Source organism: Rhinopithecus bieti, unplaced genomic scaffold (genome assembly GCF_001698545.2).
Source record: "Rhinopithecus bieti isolate Rb0 unplaced genomic scaffold, ASM169854v2 scaffold_1618, whole genome shotgun sequence".
NCBI lineage: Eukaryota > Metazoa > Chordata > Mammalia > Primates > Cercopithecidae > Rhinopithecus > Rhinopithecus bieti.
The window spans coordinates 3033257-3053160 of NW_016803937.1; the positions used below are offsets into that span (position 1 = coordinate 3033257).

General features: G+C 51.0%; 1 protein-coding gene and 1 long non-coding RNA gene across 2 annotated transcripts; one reads left to right on the forward strand and one right to left on the reverse strand.

Annotated features, from left to right (window-relative positions):
- Positions 1 to 1204: 1204 nt before the first annotated feature.
- Positions 1205 to 4605, reverse strand: LOC108520937 (uncharacterized). Its single transcript, XR_001883069.1, has 3 exons — positions 3987 to 4605; positions 2595 to 3596; positions 1205 to 2312 (listed from the first exon to the last, which is right to left on the reverse strand). It is a non-coding gene; the product is annotated as an uncharacterized LOC108520937 (long non-coding RNA).
- LOC108520930 (uncharacterized) lies at positions 3311 to 19528 on the forward strand. The gene is given in 8 exon segments (XM_017860513.1): positions 3311 to 3403; positions 14460 to 14520; positions 14670 to 14755; positions 15347 to 15496; positions 15582 to 15678; positions 15681 to 15812; positions 17799 to 17889; positions 18887 to 19528. Coding segments are annotated over 7 exon segments (744 nt in total). The 5' UTR covers positions 3311 to 3403; positions 14460 to 14499; the 3' UTR covers positions 19054 to 19528.
- The last annotated feature ends 376 nt before the right edge of the window (positions 19529 to 19904 follow it).

Below are 19904 nucleotides of genomic sequence, written 5' to 3' on the forward strand. Positions count from 1 at the left end.
AAACTCTCTAAAAAAAAAAAAAAAAAAAAAAAAAAGAAAAGAAAAGAAAGCAATAGAAAAATACAAGTGGTGCCATAGACTTAAAAAGCTAATGACACAGTTTCAAATTATTATATAAAATTAAATTATACTCAGTAACTCTTTAATTTAGTAAAGTAGGTGGTAAAATCCCCTGCAGAGCATGATTCCATTTTTACACCATTTAATGTGTGTCTGTGCATCTGTAAGTATGTATCTATCATCCATCTCTATTTGTCTTTCAATGATATGTATCTATCTATCCACCTGTCTGTCTGTATCGATCTAGGGAAGAGAAAGAGCTTGGGATCTGCCTTTGTTTGTTCACACACCAAAATGGGAACTGTGGTTTTCTGGATTCTTCTTTCAGTGCTTTTCTGAGTTTAGATTTGTGCACAATGAGCATCTGGCGCTTGTACAATTTTTACAAGCTCCTAGGCCCCCCAGCTCCTGGGTACAGGGGTGTCAGTCACCTCGGCAGGACTGACAGCTGGAACACGGTCATCCTCCTGGTGCAGCTGTGAGGGCAGCCATGGCAAACTGACCCCTGGGGCTTTTTGTGTCCACTGATGGGGGCAGATGCCACTCCTTGGCAAGCAGCTCACCCAGCTTGTGCTCTCTCCTTACATAGGCTCAGCGTCCTGGGTCAGAAAGCAGCCTCTCAGTTCCCCCTCCTCCCTGCCAGAGGTGGTTGAAGGTGGGGAGAAATGGGGTCTTTTGGGGAGGGCTTGTGGAATGAGAAGAGGATGAAGCTGAGACGGTCAGGGTCCTGCCATGTGGCAGGGGGAGGAAGCAGGAGTAACGAGGGGCAGGTGGAGAGGGGATAAAGGAAGCGGGTGCCTCCTGCAGCCACGCTAGGAGCTGACCCTCTCTACCCATGCTTCAGGCACTCAGGCGCTCATCCAGGGGTCATCCTGTACCTCAGACTTGCCAAGAACTGTCCAGCCCCAGGGCCTTTGCAAGCCCTGGTTGCATTACCTGGGATGCTCACTCCCAGCTCACCATGTGGCTGGCTCTTTCTCATTCCCTGGTCTCAGCCCAGTGGCCTCCTTCTCATCAGAGAGGCCACCCCTGCCTGCCCTGGCTGGCCATCCCCTCCCCCACAATGACTCTATGACATCATCGTGTTCCTTCTCCTCGGAGCCCTCAGACCCTCTGAAATCCTCTGGTCTGTGTTTTGTTTCCTCTGTCTCTATCTCTCTCCCCACTAGAAGGCAGGCCCCAGGAGGGCAAGGACCCGGCCTGTCCAGCTCCCAGTCACAGCCCCAGGGCCGAGCCTGCAGTAGATGCTCAACAAGGCTTCTTGTCTCCTACCAGCCTCTCCTCCCTCTAGGGCAGACAGGACTTGGGGGTGTTGTTGGGGTCTAATCACGACTCAAAGGAAAGAGACACTGAAGTGGGTGAGCTGGCCTCGCACTGCACTTCCTGCTAGAGTTCAAAGTCAGCCCTGCCCCTGGAACTGCCGTGGCCAGTTTAGATTGTTCCAGAATCCTGCTGCAGGCTGTTCAAAAGGCTCCCAGCTGCTATCAGGAAATAGCTCAGGAAGGTCTCCCTTAAACACCAAGAAACTGAGATGCAATCAGCTGGCCTGGAATTCAGGAAAGTGCTGGTTCTGAAACTGAGGACAGAAAGAATATGACTCGGGGCGAGAAGACGTGAACCTGCCAACCAGCCTGTGTTCTTTTTCCACCTGTCCCGCCACATGTTGTGCCACGTCCATGCCTCCTGTCCCGCCATCACCCCAGGAGGTGGCAGATGGGGACCCTGCTCCGTGGGGAAGCGAACGCTCAGTGACTGCTACCCCTGCCCGCTGGCGTCCACCCGTAATCTCTCAGTTGTGGTCTGAAAGGCCAAACATGAAGCAGGATTTTCCATTATGGTTGCAATTTTGGCTTGTAATTTTATCACTCGAATCTAAATCCACTTCAGAAATGCCATAAACTAATTGTCACTGAATAAACTGAAACTTTTGAGGAGTTTATAAAAGTGATTTAGTGGGAGAAAGAAAGGAAAATAGAAAACAAATGTTGCCCACAGAATTGTTGGCAAAAAGGTAAAAACTCTCTGTTTCTTTTGAAAGCATTCCCTCGTCTGGGAGCGATCCCTGCCCATCGTGGCTTCGGGGCCCAGGCCCTGAGACTGTGTTTGTCTTGGAGCTGGTGGGGTTGATTTCACATTTGTCCCTGGGAAGCTGATTGAGGCAGTGTCGGCAGTGAGGGCAGGAGTAGGTTCTTTAGAAAATAAATGGCCACAGATCAGATCCAATCCTTATCCCACAGAATGAACCGGGTTTCCTTGATTAAAAATAATAATAATAACAAAATGAATGTTGGGGTTAAGTAAATGTGAGTTAATTACTAAGCTGTGACCACGTTCACAGTTTCTGAGGCTAAACACTTCAACGCGCCTTGTCAGTTTATGTTAGGCAATAATTTGAATGACTACTGGTTAGCTGTTTCACTTCAGTCATATTAAGAAACAGTATACAAAGGGTATAAAGTGATCAGCTCTGTTTACGCTGAGGAGGAGGGTTATAAAATCAGCTAACGGAGCGGGGCAGAGGGGAGAGTGCTCACGGTTTTTGACGGGCTTCTGATGATCATTTAGGAAGGAAAATCTTGGAGAAACTTTTAAAGGTAGACAGACTGGGAACAGTGAAATGATGCAAAGCCCTCAACAGTATTTCCAGCATGGACCAGGGCGAGAGGAGAGAGTTTCCCTAGGATACATAACTTGTTGATAAGAAAGAGCCTACAAAATACTCCAGGTCAAAAGGAGCAAGATTCAGGATCAGCTGAACTCCTGCAAGATCCACAAGTGCTGAACTGTAGCATTCTTGGTGCCTGCTGAGGTGGGAGTCAGGGATGTAGTGAAATTCTGAGCTTCCTGGTTGGCTGAGGAGAGAGGGCTCAGGGGAGAGGTCTTCCTCTCACCACTGCCTCAGAGAAACCTCAAAACCTCATAGCTTTGAACCCCAGAATTCTCAGGTCTTCTGCAAAAATGCAGACATGCTGGTGTCAGAAATCAGCCTGGAGTCCCAGGAGCAGCATCTCACATCTTTACGGCAACACAAAACAAAGCAACACAAAAACAGCAAATGTAAATATATCTTCTTCAGGATAGGCCTTAACTGAATGAGCAGGAAGGGGCGTGTTCCTTAAACCGGTGGTTCTCAAAAGGTGGCATCTGGACCAGCAGCAGCAGCGCCACCTGGGTACAGAGCAGAGGATTCCAGATCCCTGAAGGCTCCAAGGAGAAGGAACACAGTGATATCACAGAGTCATTGTTGGGGAGGAGGTGGGCCAGCCAGGGCAGGCAGGGACAGCCTCTCTGACGAGGAGGCCACTGGGCTGAGACCAATGAATGAGCAGGAGCCAGCCACGTGGTGAGCCAGAAGAGGGCATCCCGGGTAGTGGGTCCAGCATGTGCAAAGGTCCTGGGGCTGGACAGTTCTTGTGGGTATTTGAGGTACAGGATGATCCCTGGATGAGCACCTGAGTGCATGAAGCATGTGTGGAGAGTGTCAGCTCCCAGCGTGGCTGCAGGAGGGAGTTGTTAATGAGTAGTGAGTTTCAGCTCTACAGGATGAAAAGAGTTTGTGTGTTAGAAATACACATTCTCAGCCCCACCCCGCCCTGTCACAGACCCTCCAGGGAACCCTCCTGCAAGCTGAAGTCTGAGATTGGCTGCTCTCAACAACAACCGGGTGTGTCCCTAGGCCCCCTCTGGGTGAATCTCAGATGTGGCTTGGGGAGAGTGAACGCAGAGGCTGACCCCTGGCAAACCCTTCCCTCTTATACTCAGCATTCAGTTCCATGAAATGGGCTCCCTAAGTCCAACCTCACAGACCCCATGGGAAAGAGCAGATGGAATCTCCGAGGGCACCAGCTATACACGGTGATGGAAGGACCAACGCGTGCTCTCAATGCCACTGCAGACCACAGGCCAGGGCCCTCCACGAGCCTGACCTTCACGCCTCAATCATCGCTCCTTCTCTGTCCAACACGGGCCCTTCTTTCCGCTCTCCTCTTTCTCTAGGCCTTTCTCTGTCCCCCAGGGCTGGCCTCGCCCCATCCTGGGCTCTGCGGAACTGGTGCACGGCTCTGCGAGGGGGTGAACCTTGGCTCCGCCCCTTTTCTGACTGAGGAAGCTGCTTGGCCTTTCTGTGTCTCGGCTGATCTCTAAAATGGGAGTGAAACTCTCTAAACTCATCGGCCCCAGTGAGAATTAGAGAGGACGCAGCACCCTGCTCTATGCCTGGCATGGCCGCCGTCCGCCAACAGTGCCTATCAGTTATTATCAACCAGTCATGCTCTGAAACCCTCCACCCACGTAAATGTGTGAGACCTCCACGACACCCCCATCCTAGAGCTCCTTACGACCTCGTTGGTTGAGCCCATGGGTTCCTCCGTTTCTTAGATATCACCATTTTTCTTTCATGCGTGACTGTCTAGAACCAGGTACCCATAAACAGAAGCATCTGCTCCACAGCACCCTCTATTCTAATTTCTTGGCATCTCCCATTTGTGGTTTCCCATGAGAAACGAGCTTGCGGCTGTGGGCAGCCTCCCTGGGCTATCTTCTTCCTGCTCATGTGGGATCAGGCTCAGAGCTGGAGGTCACTGCCTGCAGGGCTCCCCGGGAGAAGCACTGCCCAGGATGCTCTGGGGTGATGAAAAGTTCTAGATTGGGCCATCCAGGGTTCCAGTCAGCAGGCATTAGCCGCACGTGGCTGTGTTCTTGAAGGGTGGCTCAGAATACAGAGAGGTGCATTTTTATTTTATGTAATCTGAATTGCAGTGTAGACAGACACCTGTGGTTAGCAGCTTCCGAGGGGGACTGCAGCCCTGGGGAGCATCCCGCTGCTTCCAGGCTGCGCTCCCTGAGCCCCAAAGGTTCCAGCAAGTGCTTTCAGGGTTGCACCTCAGAGACAGAAAGCAGGAAAGGTCGGTTGGCAGGGCTTTGCAGCCCCACCTTCTACAGAGCACGTGTGTTCTCATCCACTCACCATGCTGTTTGAAGAAAGCTCTACAGAGCACATGTGTTCTCATCCACACCCCAAGGTGTTTGAAGAAAGCTTAGGAAAGGAATGATGAGACCCCTGACTTCAGTCAAACCTTTGCTGAACACATAAGGAAACAGAGAGGGTCATGAAATGGAAGAACTCACACAGCCACCCCTCCTTCAGTGGGGAAAACGAGCCTGGGAACATGCTCAAGCCGCTTTGGAGTGGGGAGTGGGAAGATGGCGACAAGCGGTTCCTTGTGGACCCCGGTCCCTGACCCCACGAAGCGGGGACCCCAAGGGCAGTGAGGGACAGAGTTTGTACCGGGCACTGAGACCCCAAGCTCCCTCTCTCTGGCCATGGCTGTGGGGGTCCCCAAGTAGAAGTGGAAGAGGGAAACTGAGGAAAACAAAATGGTCCTGCTTGAGAGAGGGAGCATGGGCTGCTTTCTCCTCCCCCACCAGCTGGTCCAGTGAGCCTCATCTGTTCGCACGCTGCTAATAAAGACAGACCCGAGAACGGGGAATTTATAAAGGAAAGAGGTTTCATGGATTCACAGTTCCACATGGCTGGGGAGGCCTCACACTCATGGCAGAAGACGAAGGAGAGGCAAAGGCAGGTCTTACGTGGCAGCAGGCAGGAGAGCTTGTGTCAGGGAATTCCCATTTATAAAACCATGAGATCACGTGAGACTTACTGACTACCACGAGAACAGCATGGGGAAACTGCCCCACGATTCAATGATCTCCACTTGGCCCTGCCCTTGAAAGGTGGGGATTATTACGATTCAAGGTGAAATTTGGGTGGGGACACAGCCAAACCATACCAGAGCCTTTGAGAGGTGTCGAGGCTGCTACCCCAGCTGAATTTATCAGCAGGACAGGAAGGGGGCTGGAAAGGGCTGTAACTTTCTTGCTCTGTGATCCAAGCTGAGACACAAATGTTTGTTGAAAGGGACTGGGGTCAAACAAGCCTGGGTTCAAATCCCGTCTAATCCTTGCTTGTTCTGTGACCTTGGAAGTCAGTTCCCTTCTCTGAGCTTCCATTGTCTAATCCGTAAAATGGGGACAAAATGTAAACTGGAAAACTACAAACCAGGAAGTTGGAAGTCATACGCTTTCTGATTTCAAAAGTTACTAGAAAACAATGACAATCAAAACACTGTGGTCCTGACATACAGACAGACAGACAGACCAATGGGACAGAACACTGAGCCCAGAAAGAAGCCCTTTGACTTCTTTGACATTCAAGCATCTTGAGCCAAGACCCTCCAATGGGAAAGGACAGTCTCTTCAACAAATGGTATTTGGAAAACTGAAGACCACACGCAGAAGAATGAAGTTGAGCCCTTATCTTACACCAGATACAAAAAATTAACTCAAAATGGACCAAAGGCATTGCCATAAGAACTAAATGTAAAAATTAAACTATAAAACTCTTAGAAGAAAACAGCGGGGGAAAGCTTCACGATGTTGGACTTGGCAGTGACTTCTTGGACATGACACCCAATGAACAGCCAAGAAAACAAAAAACAAATCCATGCAAACATGTGTGCACAAATATCCACAGAGCACTATTCCTACCCGCCAAATGCTGAGCGCAATGAAAATGTTCATCGACAGGAGAATGGATAAGCAAAACATGGTCCACCCATACAGTGGAATATTATTCAGCCTTAAAAAGGAAGGAAATTCTGACACCTGCTATGATATGAGTGAGCCTTGAGGATATGGTGTTGAGTGAAACAAACCACTCATAAAAGGACAAACATTGTATAAATCTACGGACATGACTTGCCTAATGTCAGCAAATTCTCAGAGATAGAAAATAGCAGTGGTGGGGGTCTGCCCAGGGTTACGGGGATGGGGGTGGTGTTTAACAGGGACCTTCCTGAGCTATTTCCTGACAGCAGCTGGGAGCCTTTTGAACAGCTTGCAGGGGGATTCTGGAACAATCTAAACTGCCCATGACAGTTCCAGGGGCAGGACTGACTTTGAACTCTAGCAGGAAGTGCAGTGCGTGGCCAGCTCACCCACTTCAGTGTCTCTTTCCTTTGAGTCATTTAGACCCCAACAACACCCCCAAGTCCTGTCTCCCCTGGAGGGAGGAGAGGCCGGTGGGAGGCAAGAAGCCTTGTTGAGCATCTACTGCAGGCTCGGCCCTGGGGCTGTGGCTGGGAGCTGGACAGGCCAGGTCCTCCACCTCCTGGGGCCTGCCTTCTAGTGGGGAGAGAGATAGAGACAGAGGAAACAAAACACAGACCAGAGGATTTCAGAGGGTCTGAGGGCTCCGAGGAGAAGGAACACGATGATGTCATAGAGTCATTGTGGGGGAGGGGACGGCCAGCCAGGGCAGGCAGGGGTGGCCTCTCTGATGAGAAAGAGGTCACTGGGCTGAGACCAATGAAAGAGAAAGAGCCAGCCACGTGGTGACGTGGTGAGCTGGGAGCGGGCATCCCAGGCAGTGCAACCAGCACTTGCAAAGGCCCTGGGGCTGGACAGTTCTTGGCAAGTCTGAGGTACAGGATGATCCCTGGATGAGCGCCTAAGTGCCTGAAGCATGGGTGGAGAGGGTCAGCTCCCAGTGTGGCTGCTGGAGGGAGTCGTTTAACGAGTACTGAGTATCAGTTCTGCAGGATGGAAATAGTTTTGAAATTGGACACAGGCGATGGTGATCCACTAATGTGAGTGGACCCAATGCCACTGAAATGTTCACTTTAAAAAAGTTAAAACAGCAAGGTTTACATTAAGTATACTTTGCCACAATAAAAGGAAAAGAAAAAATATAATAACTGTATGAAGTTGAGATGAAATGATGTAACTAATAATTTAGTTTGATTAGCAAAGAGTAGGCACTCACATATTTAAATATAACCATCATTATGATGGTACCCTGTCAGTGCTGGGGGATGATTTATGAGGGAGGTTGAAGATGAGGAGGAAGAGGAGACAGGGAATCAGCTTCTATTATCCACAGCAGAATGCCTCTGGAGTTGTTTGAAGTAGAAAGGTAGTCTACGTGATCCCATTTATATTGTAACATTGATTGACCAGGTCTTTAAAATGACAGAGTACTAGGTAGACCCAACTCAGCCTGTCCTAGTAATCATGACTCCTTGAGTATTTGTGAGACTTCTGGTACGTCCTCTACAGTCTCAACATTGGAACTGACTGAACCGTGTGTTATGCATTAAATCTAGGGTCTGGGACACCTCCCAGGCCACCTCCGTCATTTCACAAGAGCTAGGTCATCTTCTTAGTGTTTGTGAGCATCCCTTCACACTCGATCCTTCCCACACACCTGCCAAAGGGAAGGAGGCAGGGACCACCTACGGACACCAAGAAAGAGGCAGCATGGTCCTCCTGCCCTGGAGGCCATTACCATCCGGAACATCCCGCCCTGAAAGTAAGACCACCTACCATCTGGGCTTCTGTCTCACACGGGGCAGAGCCTCTCAGTGGCCAACTGTTTTTAATAAGGGTCTGCCAATTCTGATGGTATTGCACAGACATGGGGAAGGGGAGAGAGGAGACAGGACTTTGTGCATGAGCTGTTCATCCCTCCAGCAGCAATGCCGGTGTCATGGCTGATGGGCAAAATTCCTACAGATGCCTTCTCTTAGAAACTCACTTCCCCTGGAACCAGACACAGGCTTCTCCAGGAAACAGCTCACTACCTGACACAATCCCCAACCCTTCTCTGTCTTCTTTTCCCTTTTGCCTGGGAGAGTGTTTTGGGTCACTGCCGAGAGAGAGAGAGACCTTAGGCTGTGCGCTGAGTATAGCATCTATGTTTACTAAGGAACCAAGAGTCCCTCTCTTGAAAAAGAAAGAGAACAGGATTTTTGTTTTTTCTTTCCTGTGAAAGCCATTGCTGTGGCTCGGGCCATCAGAAGCATACTAGGTTTATCTAAAGCTCCCAGAGGGCCTGCATAGCCCATTTTGCTTCTCCATGGCTTAAGGGGACTCCTCAGGCACCCTGGCCTTTTCCTCTGACCTGAAAAAAACCCCTGCTGTCCATGCAGATCTGGACTGTCACCCAATCCCCCATCTGCTGAGACCCCTAATAGGATATCTGGCAGGGAGAGACGGCATCTGATCTTATCAGTTTCTTCTCTGGCAAGCCTGGCTCCACCAAAATAACTTTTATCTGGAAATAAAATAATGCAATTAATGTCCTGACTGTCTGATACCCTCTCGAGTGATCTCAGCTCTGATGATTTCAATGGCGGGGGGCCTGTCTGCTAATTGCCCAGAGCATTTATTAAGTCAAAGGCATTTGGTTGGGAAACAAAGCCAGTGAGTGCACAAGGATCTTATGCAATGAAATGAATACACAGCACGGTTTTTTTTGTTGTTGTTTTTGTTTTGTTTTGTTTTGTTTTCTCTTTCTCTATTTGGATCTAAAATGGCTCCTTTCCCCGCTCCCCACCCCTTCCCGGGGCAGGAAAAGTGCATGCCCCTCGCAAGCGTCCTGACTGCATTTACGTCACCTAGGAATTTTCTTTTTCTGGCTTACTCTGTGGCATCACCCGGCTGAGAGGCTCCAGGAAAATCGTAAACCCTGTTGAATGGCACCACAGTAACGGCCAGTCCCATCGGAACACGCTTGTGCTTTTTGTCTTGTAATGTCAAAATGAACTTGGCCGGGAACCTGAAGCTGCCAGCTGTGTGCCAGTTTGGCTTTCTGTGTTTCTGAGTGGGGGGGGCTGCAAAGCGGGGAGGGCTGAGCAGGCCCCAGCAAGCTCGCTCCGGGTCCTTGGGGGCTCAAATCGGGCTGCCTGGCATGGGATTGCCTCGACGGCTCGGAGAGACCATCCTGAGCCTTCTTATACTCACGTAGGGCTGGTGCAGTGCACACAGGAAGCCCTGGATGCAGATGAACTCGGTCAGCCTGCCTCTGCCAGGAATAGCTGTGTGACCTTTAGGGAAGCAGTTCGTCTCTCTGGGTTTCAGTTTCCTTGTCTGTAAAACGAGGAGAGACCGGAATGGGTTAGGAGTTTTCAGCTCATCTCATCCTGGGACCTTATTTTCTAAGGAAACCTTCCCAAGATGTGTCATGTGTAAAACAGAGCACAGTTGAGATCTTCTGTTTGAAGCAGGTGGTTGGTAGGTCAGTCCCATCTGCTAAGTACTCCTGCCTTCTTTTCCAGGAAGATTCTGGGGGTCAGACCACCAAATGCTCTCTGAGGGGAATTTCAAACTTATGCTGCTGTGTTCTATGATTTGCCAAAACCAGCTTCATTCAGTCAGTCAATCTGTATCTATTGATCGACCTATATCAAGCTTGTCCAACCCAAGGCTCTGGGGCCACATGTGGAAGGAGAGCTTTGAATGTGGCCCAACAGAAATTCCTAAACTTTCTTAAAACATTGTGATTTTTTTCCTCATTTGCTTTTTTTTTTAGCTCATCAGCTACGGTGGGTGTTAGTGTATTTTATGTATGGCCCAAGACAATTCTTCTCTTTTCAATGTGGCCCAGCCAGGGAAGCCAAAAGAGGACACCCCTGATGTATATCTCCTACCTAGATATCAACTAGGTTTGCCCTTAGTTATTGCCAAACTTCAACATGTCTGAGAGTCCCCAGGATAACTGTTCAAACACGGACTTCCGGGCCCCACCCCTGCAGTTTCTGATGGATTGGGGTCTGGGTTGTGGATTTCTAGCAAGCTCCCAGATGAGGCTGATGCCGTGGTTCCAGCTCACCCCCTGGGAATCTCCAAATCCTCTTCCACATTGGCTCACAGAGAGGGTTTCCTCACCTTGATTTTAGACATTTTAGCAGAAACCAAAGTGTGAAGGACAAGAACGGTGCTATTTCCCACATGCACAGAAAGGAATAGTCAGAAGTGATTATGTCCAGTTTCAAAGCCTCTGTGCTGCCCTTTGGGGCCCAACAGCATTGTGTCATGGGATACTTGCATTTACTACATTAATTTTTTCTCTTACAATTAGGGCATAAAAGTCTGACTAGTTGTAGTTAATCAGATGAGGGTTCACACACCCTACAGCCCCGTCCCATCCCATGCTGGGTGAGCAGCTAGCAGAATTCTCACACATCCATAAGGGACATGTGCCACCATGTCCCTCATGGTGTCGTTTATGGTGGTGAGAGCTGAGGAGCCCACCACTGGGACAGCGGACAGTACAGCACGGGGGCGCCCCCATGGAGTGAGGGGTGCCAGCTAGGGACAGTGCATATGGACCCAATAGAGTGGGTGGGTCTTACTAATTTGCTCAGGGGTAGGGTGCAGGGGGGAGAAAAATAGAATGAAATATTTAACACAAGACCGTTTGTGCAAATTATTTCCACACTAAGAACACGCTTTAGACCTGTTGGACCCGTCGCCCACATAGTAAGAAGGAATGAGAGTAGGAAACCCTCAGGAAGGCGACTGGAGAAATAAAACGAGAGAGGGGCTCCCTAGGACCAGTGATGAAAATGGCACACCAGCAGCCAAGGGCTGAGATTTGTTGGCTGTCTGCACCTGAGTTAAGAAATCAACACAGAAAAAGTGAAAAACTGAAAATGTGGGTCTTGGGCATCCACAGACAGCGCTAAGGACTTTCCCTCCAGCCTCTTCACCTTTGTTAGCCTCACATGGTCCGTTCTCATCACAGCAGGACAACTAAGCCCTGACTCCGTCCCGGCGCCTGCCCTCCCTGTGTGTCCACAGTGGCTGGGGAACTTGGGGGCACGGCCGGTGGAAAATCAGAGAAAAGAATGACTCATCCAGGTTCCTTTTTCCTTTGTTCTCTTTCCCCTCATGATCAGGGATGACTGTGGCTAATTTCCTTTGTGCGGTTTTAGAGAAAAGTTGGTTTGTTGTGAACTCATGGTTCATGAACCTGGCTACATCAGTTTCAATCAAGGCACTTGTTTAAAAAACCAACAAAACCACTAAATTCCCAGGGTCCACTCCATATCAGATTCTCTGGGACTGGGATTAAAGAATCTGCAGTTGTGTGGTTTTTTTTTTTTTTCTTTTTCTTTTTTAAATGTTTCCTTAAGTTTTTCAGGTGTTGAGGATGAAACCCAAGTGGGAACTGGGCTTGTGCCCCCCACCTGTATACTCTGCAGGTGCTGAGATGGGGTTCCCCTGCGCCCCTGGTGGTGAGGACAAGGGGTGCGCCGCCCTCCCGCATGGGAGAACCCAGCCTGGGGTCAGGTAGGAGACCCCCACAGAAGCCACGTCTGCCATCCTACCAGATGGGTGGGGCGAAACCACCGCTCCACTGCAAGAACATTCCAGCCCTTGCTTTTTTATCCTGCCCTGTATTTCACTGCCACAGGCATTATCTCCTTCAATCGCATTTGTCTTCCCCAGGTGCCTTTCCAGAGTCCCAAGGAGTGATTTTTATGGTGGAATTAAAGCCCCGTGTCAAGACATCAGGGAGATGTTTTGTGGGAGACACTTTTTCTCCCTTTCCCTCACATCTGTTCAAGCCTGTGCTCAGGCCAAGTTCCCTGATCCGACATCACTGCGCAGAGGCCTCCCTGGTGAGGCCTAAGAAACAGGACAGTGATTGTGCTGACATCTCGGCTAATGGGAAGGCACCAGTGCTGCATGGGAGACAGACTTCTAAACGTCTTGTCCTGGGGGCTAGATCACTACTACATTGTTTGTTATGTCCAAAAAGATGCAGAGACTACACATGAGCCAGGGCAGTGCTGGGGGCAGGTATCCACCCGTGGGTGAGCAGATATGGCCCTGCCCTCCGGAAGCTTAGAGTCTACTGGGAACTGGTCAAACAACCACACAAACAGATCATTAGAATTGGAGGGTCTGATGAAGTTTAACCTGAGACCTGAAGGTGAGGAGCTGGCCACAGCGAGAGCTGGGAAAAGAGCACCTGGGAGGGAGCAGCATGTGCAAAGACCGTGTGGCAGGCCTTCAAGTGGAGAGTGGCTGCAGCAGAGGCTGGAGAGGGAGGTGGGGCCAGGCCAGTATGGCTCAGAGTCCACAGGGAGGACCTGAGATCTGCTCTGGGAGCCCCAGTGTCATTGGAGGAGATTCAGTGGGGATCTCCTCTGCGCAGTGATGTCGGATCAGGGAACTTGGCCTGAGCACAGGCTTGAACAGATGTGAGGGAAAGGGAGAAAAAGTGTCTCCCACAAAACATTCAATTACTTGGCGTAATTCCATTTGTATTATTCTTTTTCCTGATCTAATAAATGCATGTGGTTAAGAAAGATCAAATAATCCTCAACAGCCTTTCCTGGAAAACACACTGTTGATGGGAATGTAAATTTGTGCAGCCGCTGTGGAAAGCAGTTTGGAGATTTCTCAGAGAACTTAGAACCCCCATGTGTCCCAGCAATTCCATCACTGGGTATAGACAGAAAGGAACAGACACACATGCATGTGTATGTTCATCGTGGCACCATTTGCAATAACAAAGATGTGGAATCAACCCAAATGCCTCTCGCCGGTAGACTAAAGGAAATGTGGCATACACACATTGTGGAATACTGTGCCGCCATAAAGAGAATGAGATCATGTGGTATACACACATTGTGGAGTACTATGCCGCCGTAAAGAGAATGAGATCATGTGGTATACACACATTGTGGAATACTGTGCCGCCGTAAAGAGAATGAGATCATGTGGTATACACACATTGTGGAATACTGTGCCGCCGTAAAGAGAATGAGATCATGTCCTTTGCTGCAACATGGATGCAGCGGGAGGCCATTAGCCTAAGCAAATTAACACGGGAACAGAAAAGTAAATACAGCATGTTCTCACTTATAAGTGGGAGCTAAATAATGAGAACATATGGATCCATAGAGGGGAACAACAGACACTGGGCCTACCAAAGGGTGGAGGGTAGGAGGAGGGTGAGGACGGACACACTGCCTGGCAGGTACTATGCTGATTACATGGGTGATGGAATAATCGCACACCAGCCCCCTGCGACACACATTTTACCCACATAACAAACCTGAACACGCACCCGCTGAACCTAAAAGTTGGGAAGAAAATGAAAACACCAGCTTCCTGCTTTACTCCTCTCCGTGCCCAGTGCCACTCTCCAGAGCAACTAGTTTGGGTTTTTCTGTTTTTGTCTGTTCGTCCTCAGCTCTGTGTTTTCACTCTCCTCATTATAGTAGAGAACATTTGTCGTCATTAAATGAATGAATGAACTCCCACTCAAAACCCACCTGGGCAAGCTCAGGAAGAATGTCTGGAGGCTTGGAAGCCTCGGGGTAGCCGGTAGCCTGCCTGCTGAGCGGTTCCAAGCACTGTCCATGGGCTGTGGGAAAGGGCACCTGCTGTATAAGTAGGAGTGCTGCCACCTCTTGGGGGCTGAATGCCAGAGGGGCAGAGGGAGCTGTGGGTCCCATGGGGGCTGATGTCTGAAGCCCATGCCCATGCTGGGGCGGGTGGGCTGTGCCAGGTGAGGTGGTTCCGGTTCTACCCTATCTTTGCAGGGCTTGAGTCTGGGGCAGCCTGGCTGCCCAGAGATGGCAGATGACACGAAGAAATAACCATGTAAGTGCTGGCTGTGTAGGAGGTTAGGGGAAAGGAGACGGGGACCGGGGAGGACGGGGGCTCAGAGGAGGGAGGGAATGGGAGAGCAAACATCATGGCTTCATCATCCAGAGCAGCATTGGGAAGGATGAACGCCAACTGTGTTCCAGGAACTTCCACTGTTCTCACACACCCAGGTGAGTGGTGTTCAGGTGGGTAGCACCCAGGTGAGCGGCATCCCAGTGAGTGGCACCAGGTGAGTGGCATCCAGGCGAGTGACACCTAGATGAGTGACATTCAGGTGAGTGGCATCTGTGTGAGTGGCATCTGTATGAGTGGCATTATCCAGGTGAGCAGCTTCCGGGTAAGTGGCATTCAGGTGAGTGGCATCATCCAGGTGACACCTGGGTGAGTGGCATCATCCAGGTAAGTGGCACTCAGGTGAGTAGCATTCAGGTCAGTGACACCCAGGTGAGTGGCATCCACGTGACTAGCATTGTCCAGGTGCATAACACCTAGGTGAGTGGCACCCAGTTGAGTTGTGCCCAAGTGAGTAACATCCAGGTGAGTGTTCAGGTGAGTGGCATCCAGGTAAGTGGTGTCCAGGTGGTGGCGCCCAGGTAAGTGGTGTCCAGGTGAGTGGCACCCAGTTGAGTGGTGCCCAGGTGAGTAACAGCCAGGCGAATGGTGCCCAGGTGAGTGGCATCACCTAGGTGAGTGGTGTCCTGGTGAGCGGTGTCCAGGTGGGTGGCATCGTCAAGGTGACAATAACTAACAATTATTGGGCTCACTGTGGACCGGTACTATGCCAAGCTTGACGTCACTGAACTCAATTCGTCCTCGCCAGGAGCTTATGGGCCGTCCCTAGATCAGAATCCGAGGAGAAAGGAGTTCCACACGGCAGCCAGCGAGCTGGAGAGCGGCCTTCTACCACCGCCAGGCTCCTCAGCCCAGTCCTGGATATCTGCGAAAGAATGAGCGGATCCCCACAGGCCAGGTGGGCTGGAAGGGAGGGCTATTGTTTCCTGGGACAAACGTGTGGGGGGAGCTGTTTCTCCTTTCTCAGTCCTGACTTCCCACAGCTATCACCAAACACACTCGTTTACACTGAAGCACCAAGACATCAGAAGCTTCTGGAAACTTAATATGCAAGGAATCGGTGGAGAAGGCACTGAAGAACAGAGTCGTCCTTAGGCCAGGCTGGAGGGAAACTCAAGATGGGGGCCTGGCCCTGCAGGGTGGCGGAAGTGGGAGCAGCAGGGGCCCGGGCAGAGCGGGGAGGCCTGAAGAGCGGAAGCTTCCTCCCTTCTCAGGTGCGGCTCAACCTCTGCCCCGCAGCGCTGCGCCCCACTCCCCGCCCCTGCACCTCCTGGCTCAGGAAATGAGCCCCCGGACGTCTCGCCCTGAAGCTCCCAGCCCGGCCTTCAGGCCCACACAACCTTCAGTGTCTGGGCTCAGCTTGCAGCGGGTCAGGGGCTTGCTTCCTGCAGCCCAGGCTGAACCCCCTCTGCGTAGGGATGAAGGGGTTGAACGGCCTTTGCCTGGGGATGAGGAGGCTGAGCCCTCTCTGCGTGGGAATGAGGAGGCTGAGCCCCATCTGCGTGGGGATGAGGAAGCTGAGCCCCATCTACGTGGGAATGAGGAGGCTGAGCCCCATCTACGTGGGGATGAGGAGGCTGAGCCCTCTCTGCGTGGGAATGAGGAGGCTGAGCCCCATCTGCGTGGGAATGAGGAGGCTGAGCCCCATCTACGTGGGGATGAGGAGACGGGGCCCCATCTATGTGGGGATGAGGAGACTGGGGCCCATCTGCGTGGGGATGAGGAGGCTGACTCCCCTGTTGCTGTTCCCTGTGGCCTGGGGCCCCAGGCTCCCCACCGAGGTTGAGGGCTTCCAGCCCAACAGAGCCTGGAATAGGTTCTGCTGTCCCCAAAGGAGGAAGCCGGCAGAAGATGAAAAGGGCTGGAGACAGGCAGGGGGAGGGGAAGGGAGAAGGCAGAGCAGAAGGGGACGGAGAAGGAGGCACCCTGAGCTCAGATCCTACTCAAAGTTTGCAGACAGCTCACTGCCGTCTACCCTTCCCTGAAAAGCTTTGCAAAGATGAGGGGGGTGGCTCGTTTCAGAGTAGAGGTTTATGAGGAAAGGGTGATAAAGGCTTTAACAGCCACCAGATCCCGGGGTGTTCGCCCTTCATGAGCCTGTGTGCTGGGAGGGACAGCGAGTGGACCAGAGGCCCTTTTGTCTCCGGAACACGGGCCCTTGGAAGTCTGGCAGGAAAAGGCACCTCCCAGGAGACCATCTATTCATGTTCATCGGAAATGGCAGCCACTGGCCCAGAGGCTGGGGATGGCGGGTGGAGGGAGCAAGGGGCGGGGCAAGGATGAATCATTCATTCATTAATTCATTCAGGCAGCAAATATTTCTTTAGCAGCTACAGTGCATTCCAGGCCCTGGTCTCTATGCAGGAGAGGCCAGCAAAGACGCCGTCCTCAGGAAGCTTCCATTTCAGTGCCGGAGGACCCACAATCCACGAGGCCATGGGCCTGCAGGCGTCAAGTCCTACGAAGAAAACTAAGGCAGGGAAACAGGCTGGAGACTGCGGGTGCTGCGTGATGCTGTTTATGTACGGCCTGAAGGGAGGGAGGGGTGGCCACCACTGGATCCCCAGATCTCTGCACTCGTGGAGAGACAAGAGCCAGTGCAGAGATGGTGCGGTGGCTAGATGTGCAGGGGGCATCCAGGGGCAGGCAGGAGGCCGGAGTGGAGGGAGCGAGGGGGAGGGGCAGGTGGGGTTGGCTCAGGGAGGCCCTGGGCCCTGTTACGGGCCTCAGATTACACCTGGCTAAGTTGGAAGCTGTTGGAGGGTTCGGAGCAGGGCTGCGATGGGACCCAACTCAGGTGTTAAAGAATCACATTGGCTGCTGTGTTAGAACTGACCGGTGGTGGGCCAGGTGCCCGCAGGGTGGTGCGTTCTGGGCTACTGTGATGACCCAGGTGACCGGGTGGCACCAGGGCCTGGACAGAAAGTAGAGGAGAAGGTGGTAAGAAATAAATATACAAAATATGCAAATGTGTATAGATGTGTATTACATATTAATTATATATAAAATATAATATATGTATGTTAATTATATAAAAAATTATATATGTAATTTGCAGAGAAACTTATTTTGTATTCCCTCCTAGACAGGGATCCTTGGGGTGTACGGGTTTGTCCATCTTGGCCGAGAAAGCACAGCCCTTGACCCACAGCAATCCTCTTTCAGTAACTGTTGAAGAAACAAAAGCCATTTCTTAGCAGGAAGCTAAGACCCCAGAGGCTGAAATTTCACCCAGACCCAGGAGAGCCAGAGTCCGGAGAATCCCCCTGGTCTCTGCCCATCAATCCCAAAGTGAGGGTCTTTCTCAGGGTCCTTGGAAGAGCTGGTGGGAAAACGGTTTATGAGTTTCTGAGTGCCGTCCCTTGCTCTGGGCAACGTCCTCTGAGATAAGAGACTCTTAAAATGTAAAGGACAAGCCACTCAAGCTCTCCTCCTGAAGAAATGGGAACTGTCCCTTCCCCATCCCTGTCCTCCCCTCCTCCCAGGCCCCCTCTGTACCAGTTCCCCGCTGTGTGCACCCAGCCTCCTCACAGTGGCCTTCACTGAGCCCCACCCTGGGCTGGGGGCAGCCGGGCCCTGGGAACTCACAGAAGATAAGGCGTTCCCTGCCCTGCTCATCCCAGCCCAGGAGTCTGGCAGACCCACCAAGTGAAACCGTCTTCTGTGCCTTCTGCCTCTGCTTTGGGAACTTAATATGCAGCATGATAAAAGTGACTGTGATAGCAAAACACCCTTTAAAACACCCTTTAAAGATTGCGTGTTGAAATACAACAAAAATGCAGACAAGTATGCAAATCACAGGCATGCAGCTTAGTGAATTTTTGTGAAATCATCCCTGCCCTGGAGCCAGCCCCACAGCCCAGAAGCTCCCATGCCCCTCCTGGCTGCCACTCCCGCCTCCTGATAACGCTTATCAGGCCCCAGCCAACCAGGGAGGCAGAACTACTATGCATAGTGTGGAATAACAGATTTATTACAGGGACTTAGACCCTCTGCAATTGTGGGAGGAACTGGGGGGGGGGGCGGGTGGCGGGATTCAGAAGCAAGTTCCTCCCCAGGGAGGCTTCCAGAAACATCAGTGAGTGCAGCTTGCAGGGAAATCCAGAAAGCTGGCTGGCACGTGGGGAATGGGGACGGGAGGCAGTGGAGGGATCTGCGGGGCACAGCTGCTTCTGTGACTGGTGGTCCCAGGATCACTGGCGGCCAGTGAGGTTCGCAGTTGGGATGGAGACAGGGAGAAAAGAACAAGTTGTCACCAATCAGCACCTCCTTGCCTGTCTCTCCCCAGGACAGTCACAAAGACTTTCGGGGGTCGTGGCAGCTGCTCCACTTCCAACTTTCAGATCCTGCTCACCCTCCTTTTTCCGCCATCTCCAACCTGGGACCAAGCAGGGGAAAGTGGCTCCAGCCCAGCTTGACCCCCCTGCAGACGGAGACCTGTGCACCTGGTTGTGAGCATTTTAAAGCATCACACAGGATATACCCTTCGGTGCCTGGATTCGTTTGCTAAGTGTTATATGAGGGAGGCGCACCCTTGCTGTTGTGTGTGGCAAGATTTGTGCATTCTCATTTTTCCATAATATTCCTCTGTATACCTATCCCATAATTCATTGATCCATCCTACTATTGAAAAGCATGTAAGGAGTGTCTGGTCATTGGCTGTTACAAACAGTGCTGCCTGAATGCTCTTGTGATGGTCCTTTCGTGGACATGTACACATTTTTCTTGCAATTGTGCCTAAATGTGGAATCTCCAGGTGGGAGGCTGTGCTTGTATTCAGCTTCAGTAGACAGTTCGTGTCCCAAAGGAACTGCACCCCGGATTATGTTTCATGTTGCAAGCCCTTTTTACTCCTATTCTCGGGTTCAAATGTTGATTCTGTTACTTTCTAGCCATTTGACCAGGAACAATCTAGGTAACCAAGCAGAGCAACCATTTCCTGCTTATCTGTAAAACAGGGATAAGAATAGTACCTCCCACATGAGTCCCTGTAAGGAAATACAGTAGTCCAGGAAAATTGCTTAGAGAAGTGACTGTCACGTACAAATGCTCAGCATATTAGCTGTTACTACTATTTTTGTTTAAAATAATAATGATGACCTTATCAAATTATTTGGAGGCAATCTGATTTTATCTGTAACTTGCATAGGTAAAAGGGCAAAGCCTTGAACCTAAGTCATCTTCGAGTCCTCAGCACTTCACTGAGAGCCTGGCATACAGTAGGAGCGCAGAAAGCTTTGTTGCATGGAATTAAGTGCTCAGGCTGGAGAGTGGATGATCCTTGCTCGGTGCACTCAATCCTTCCA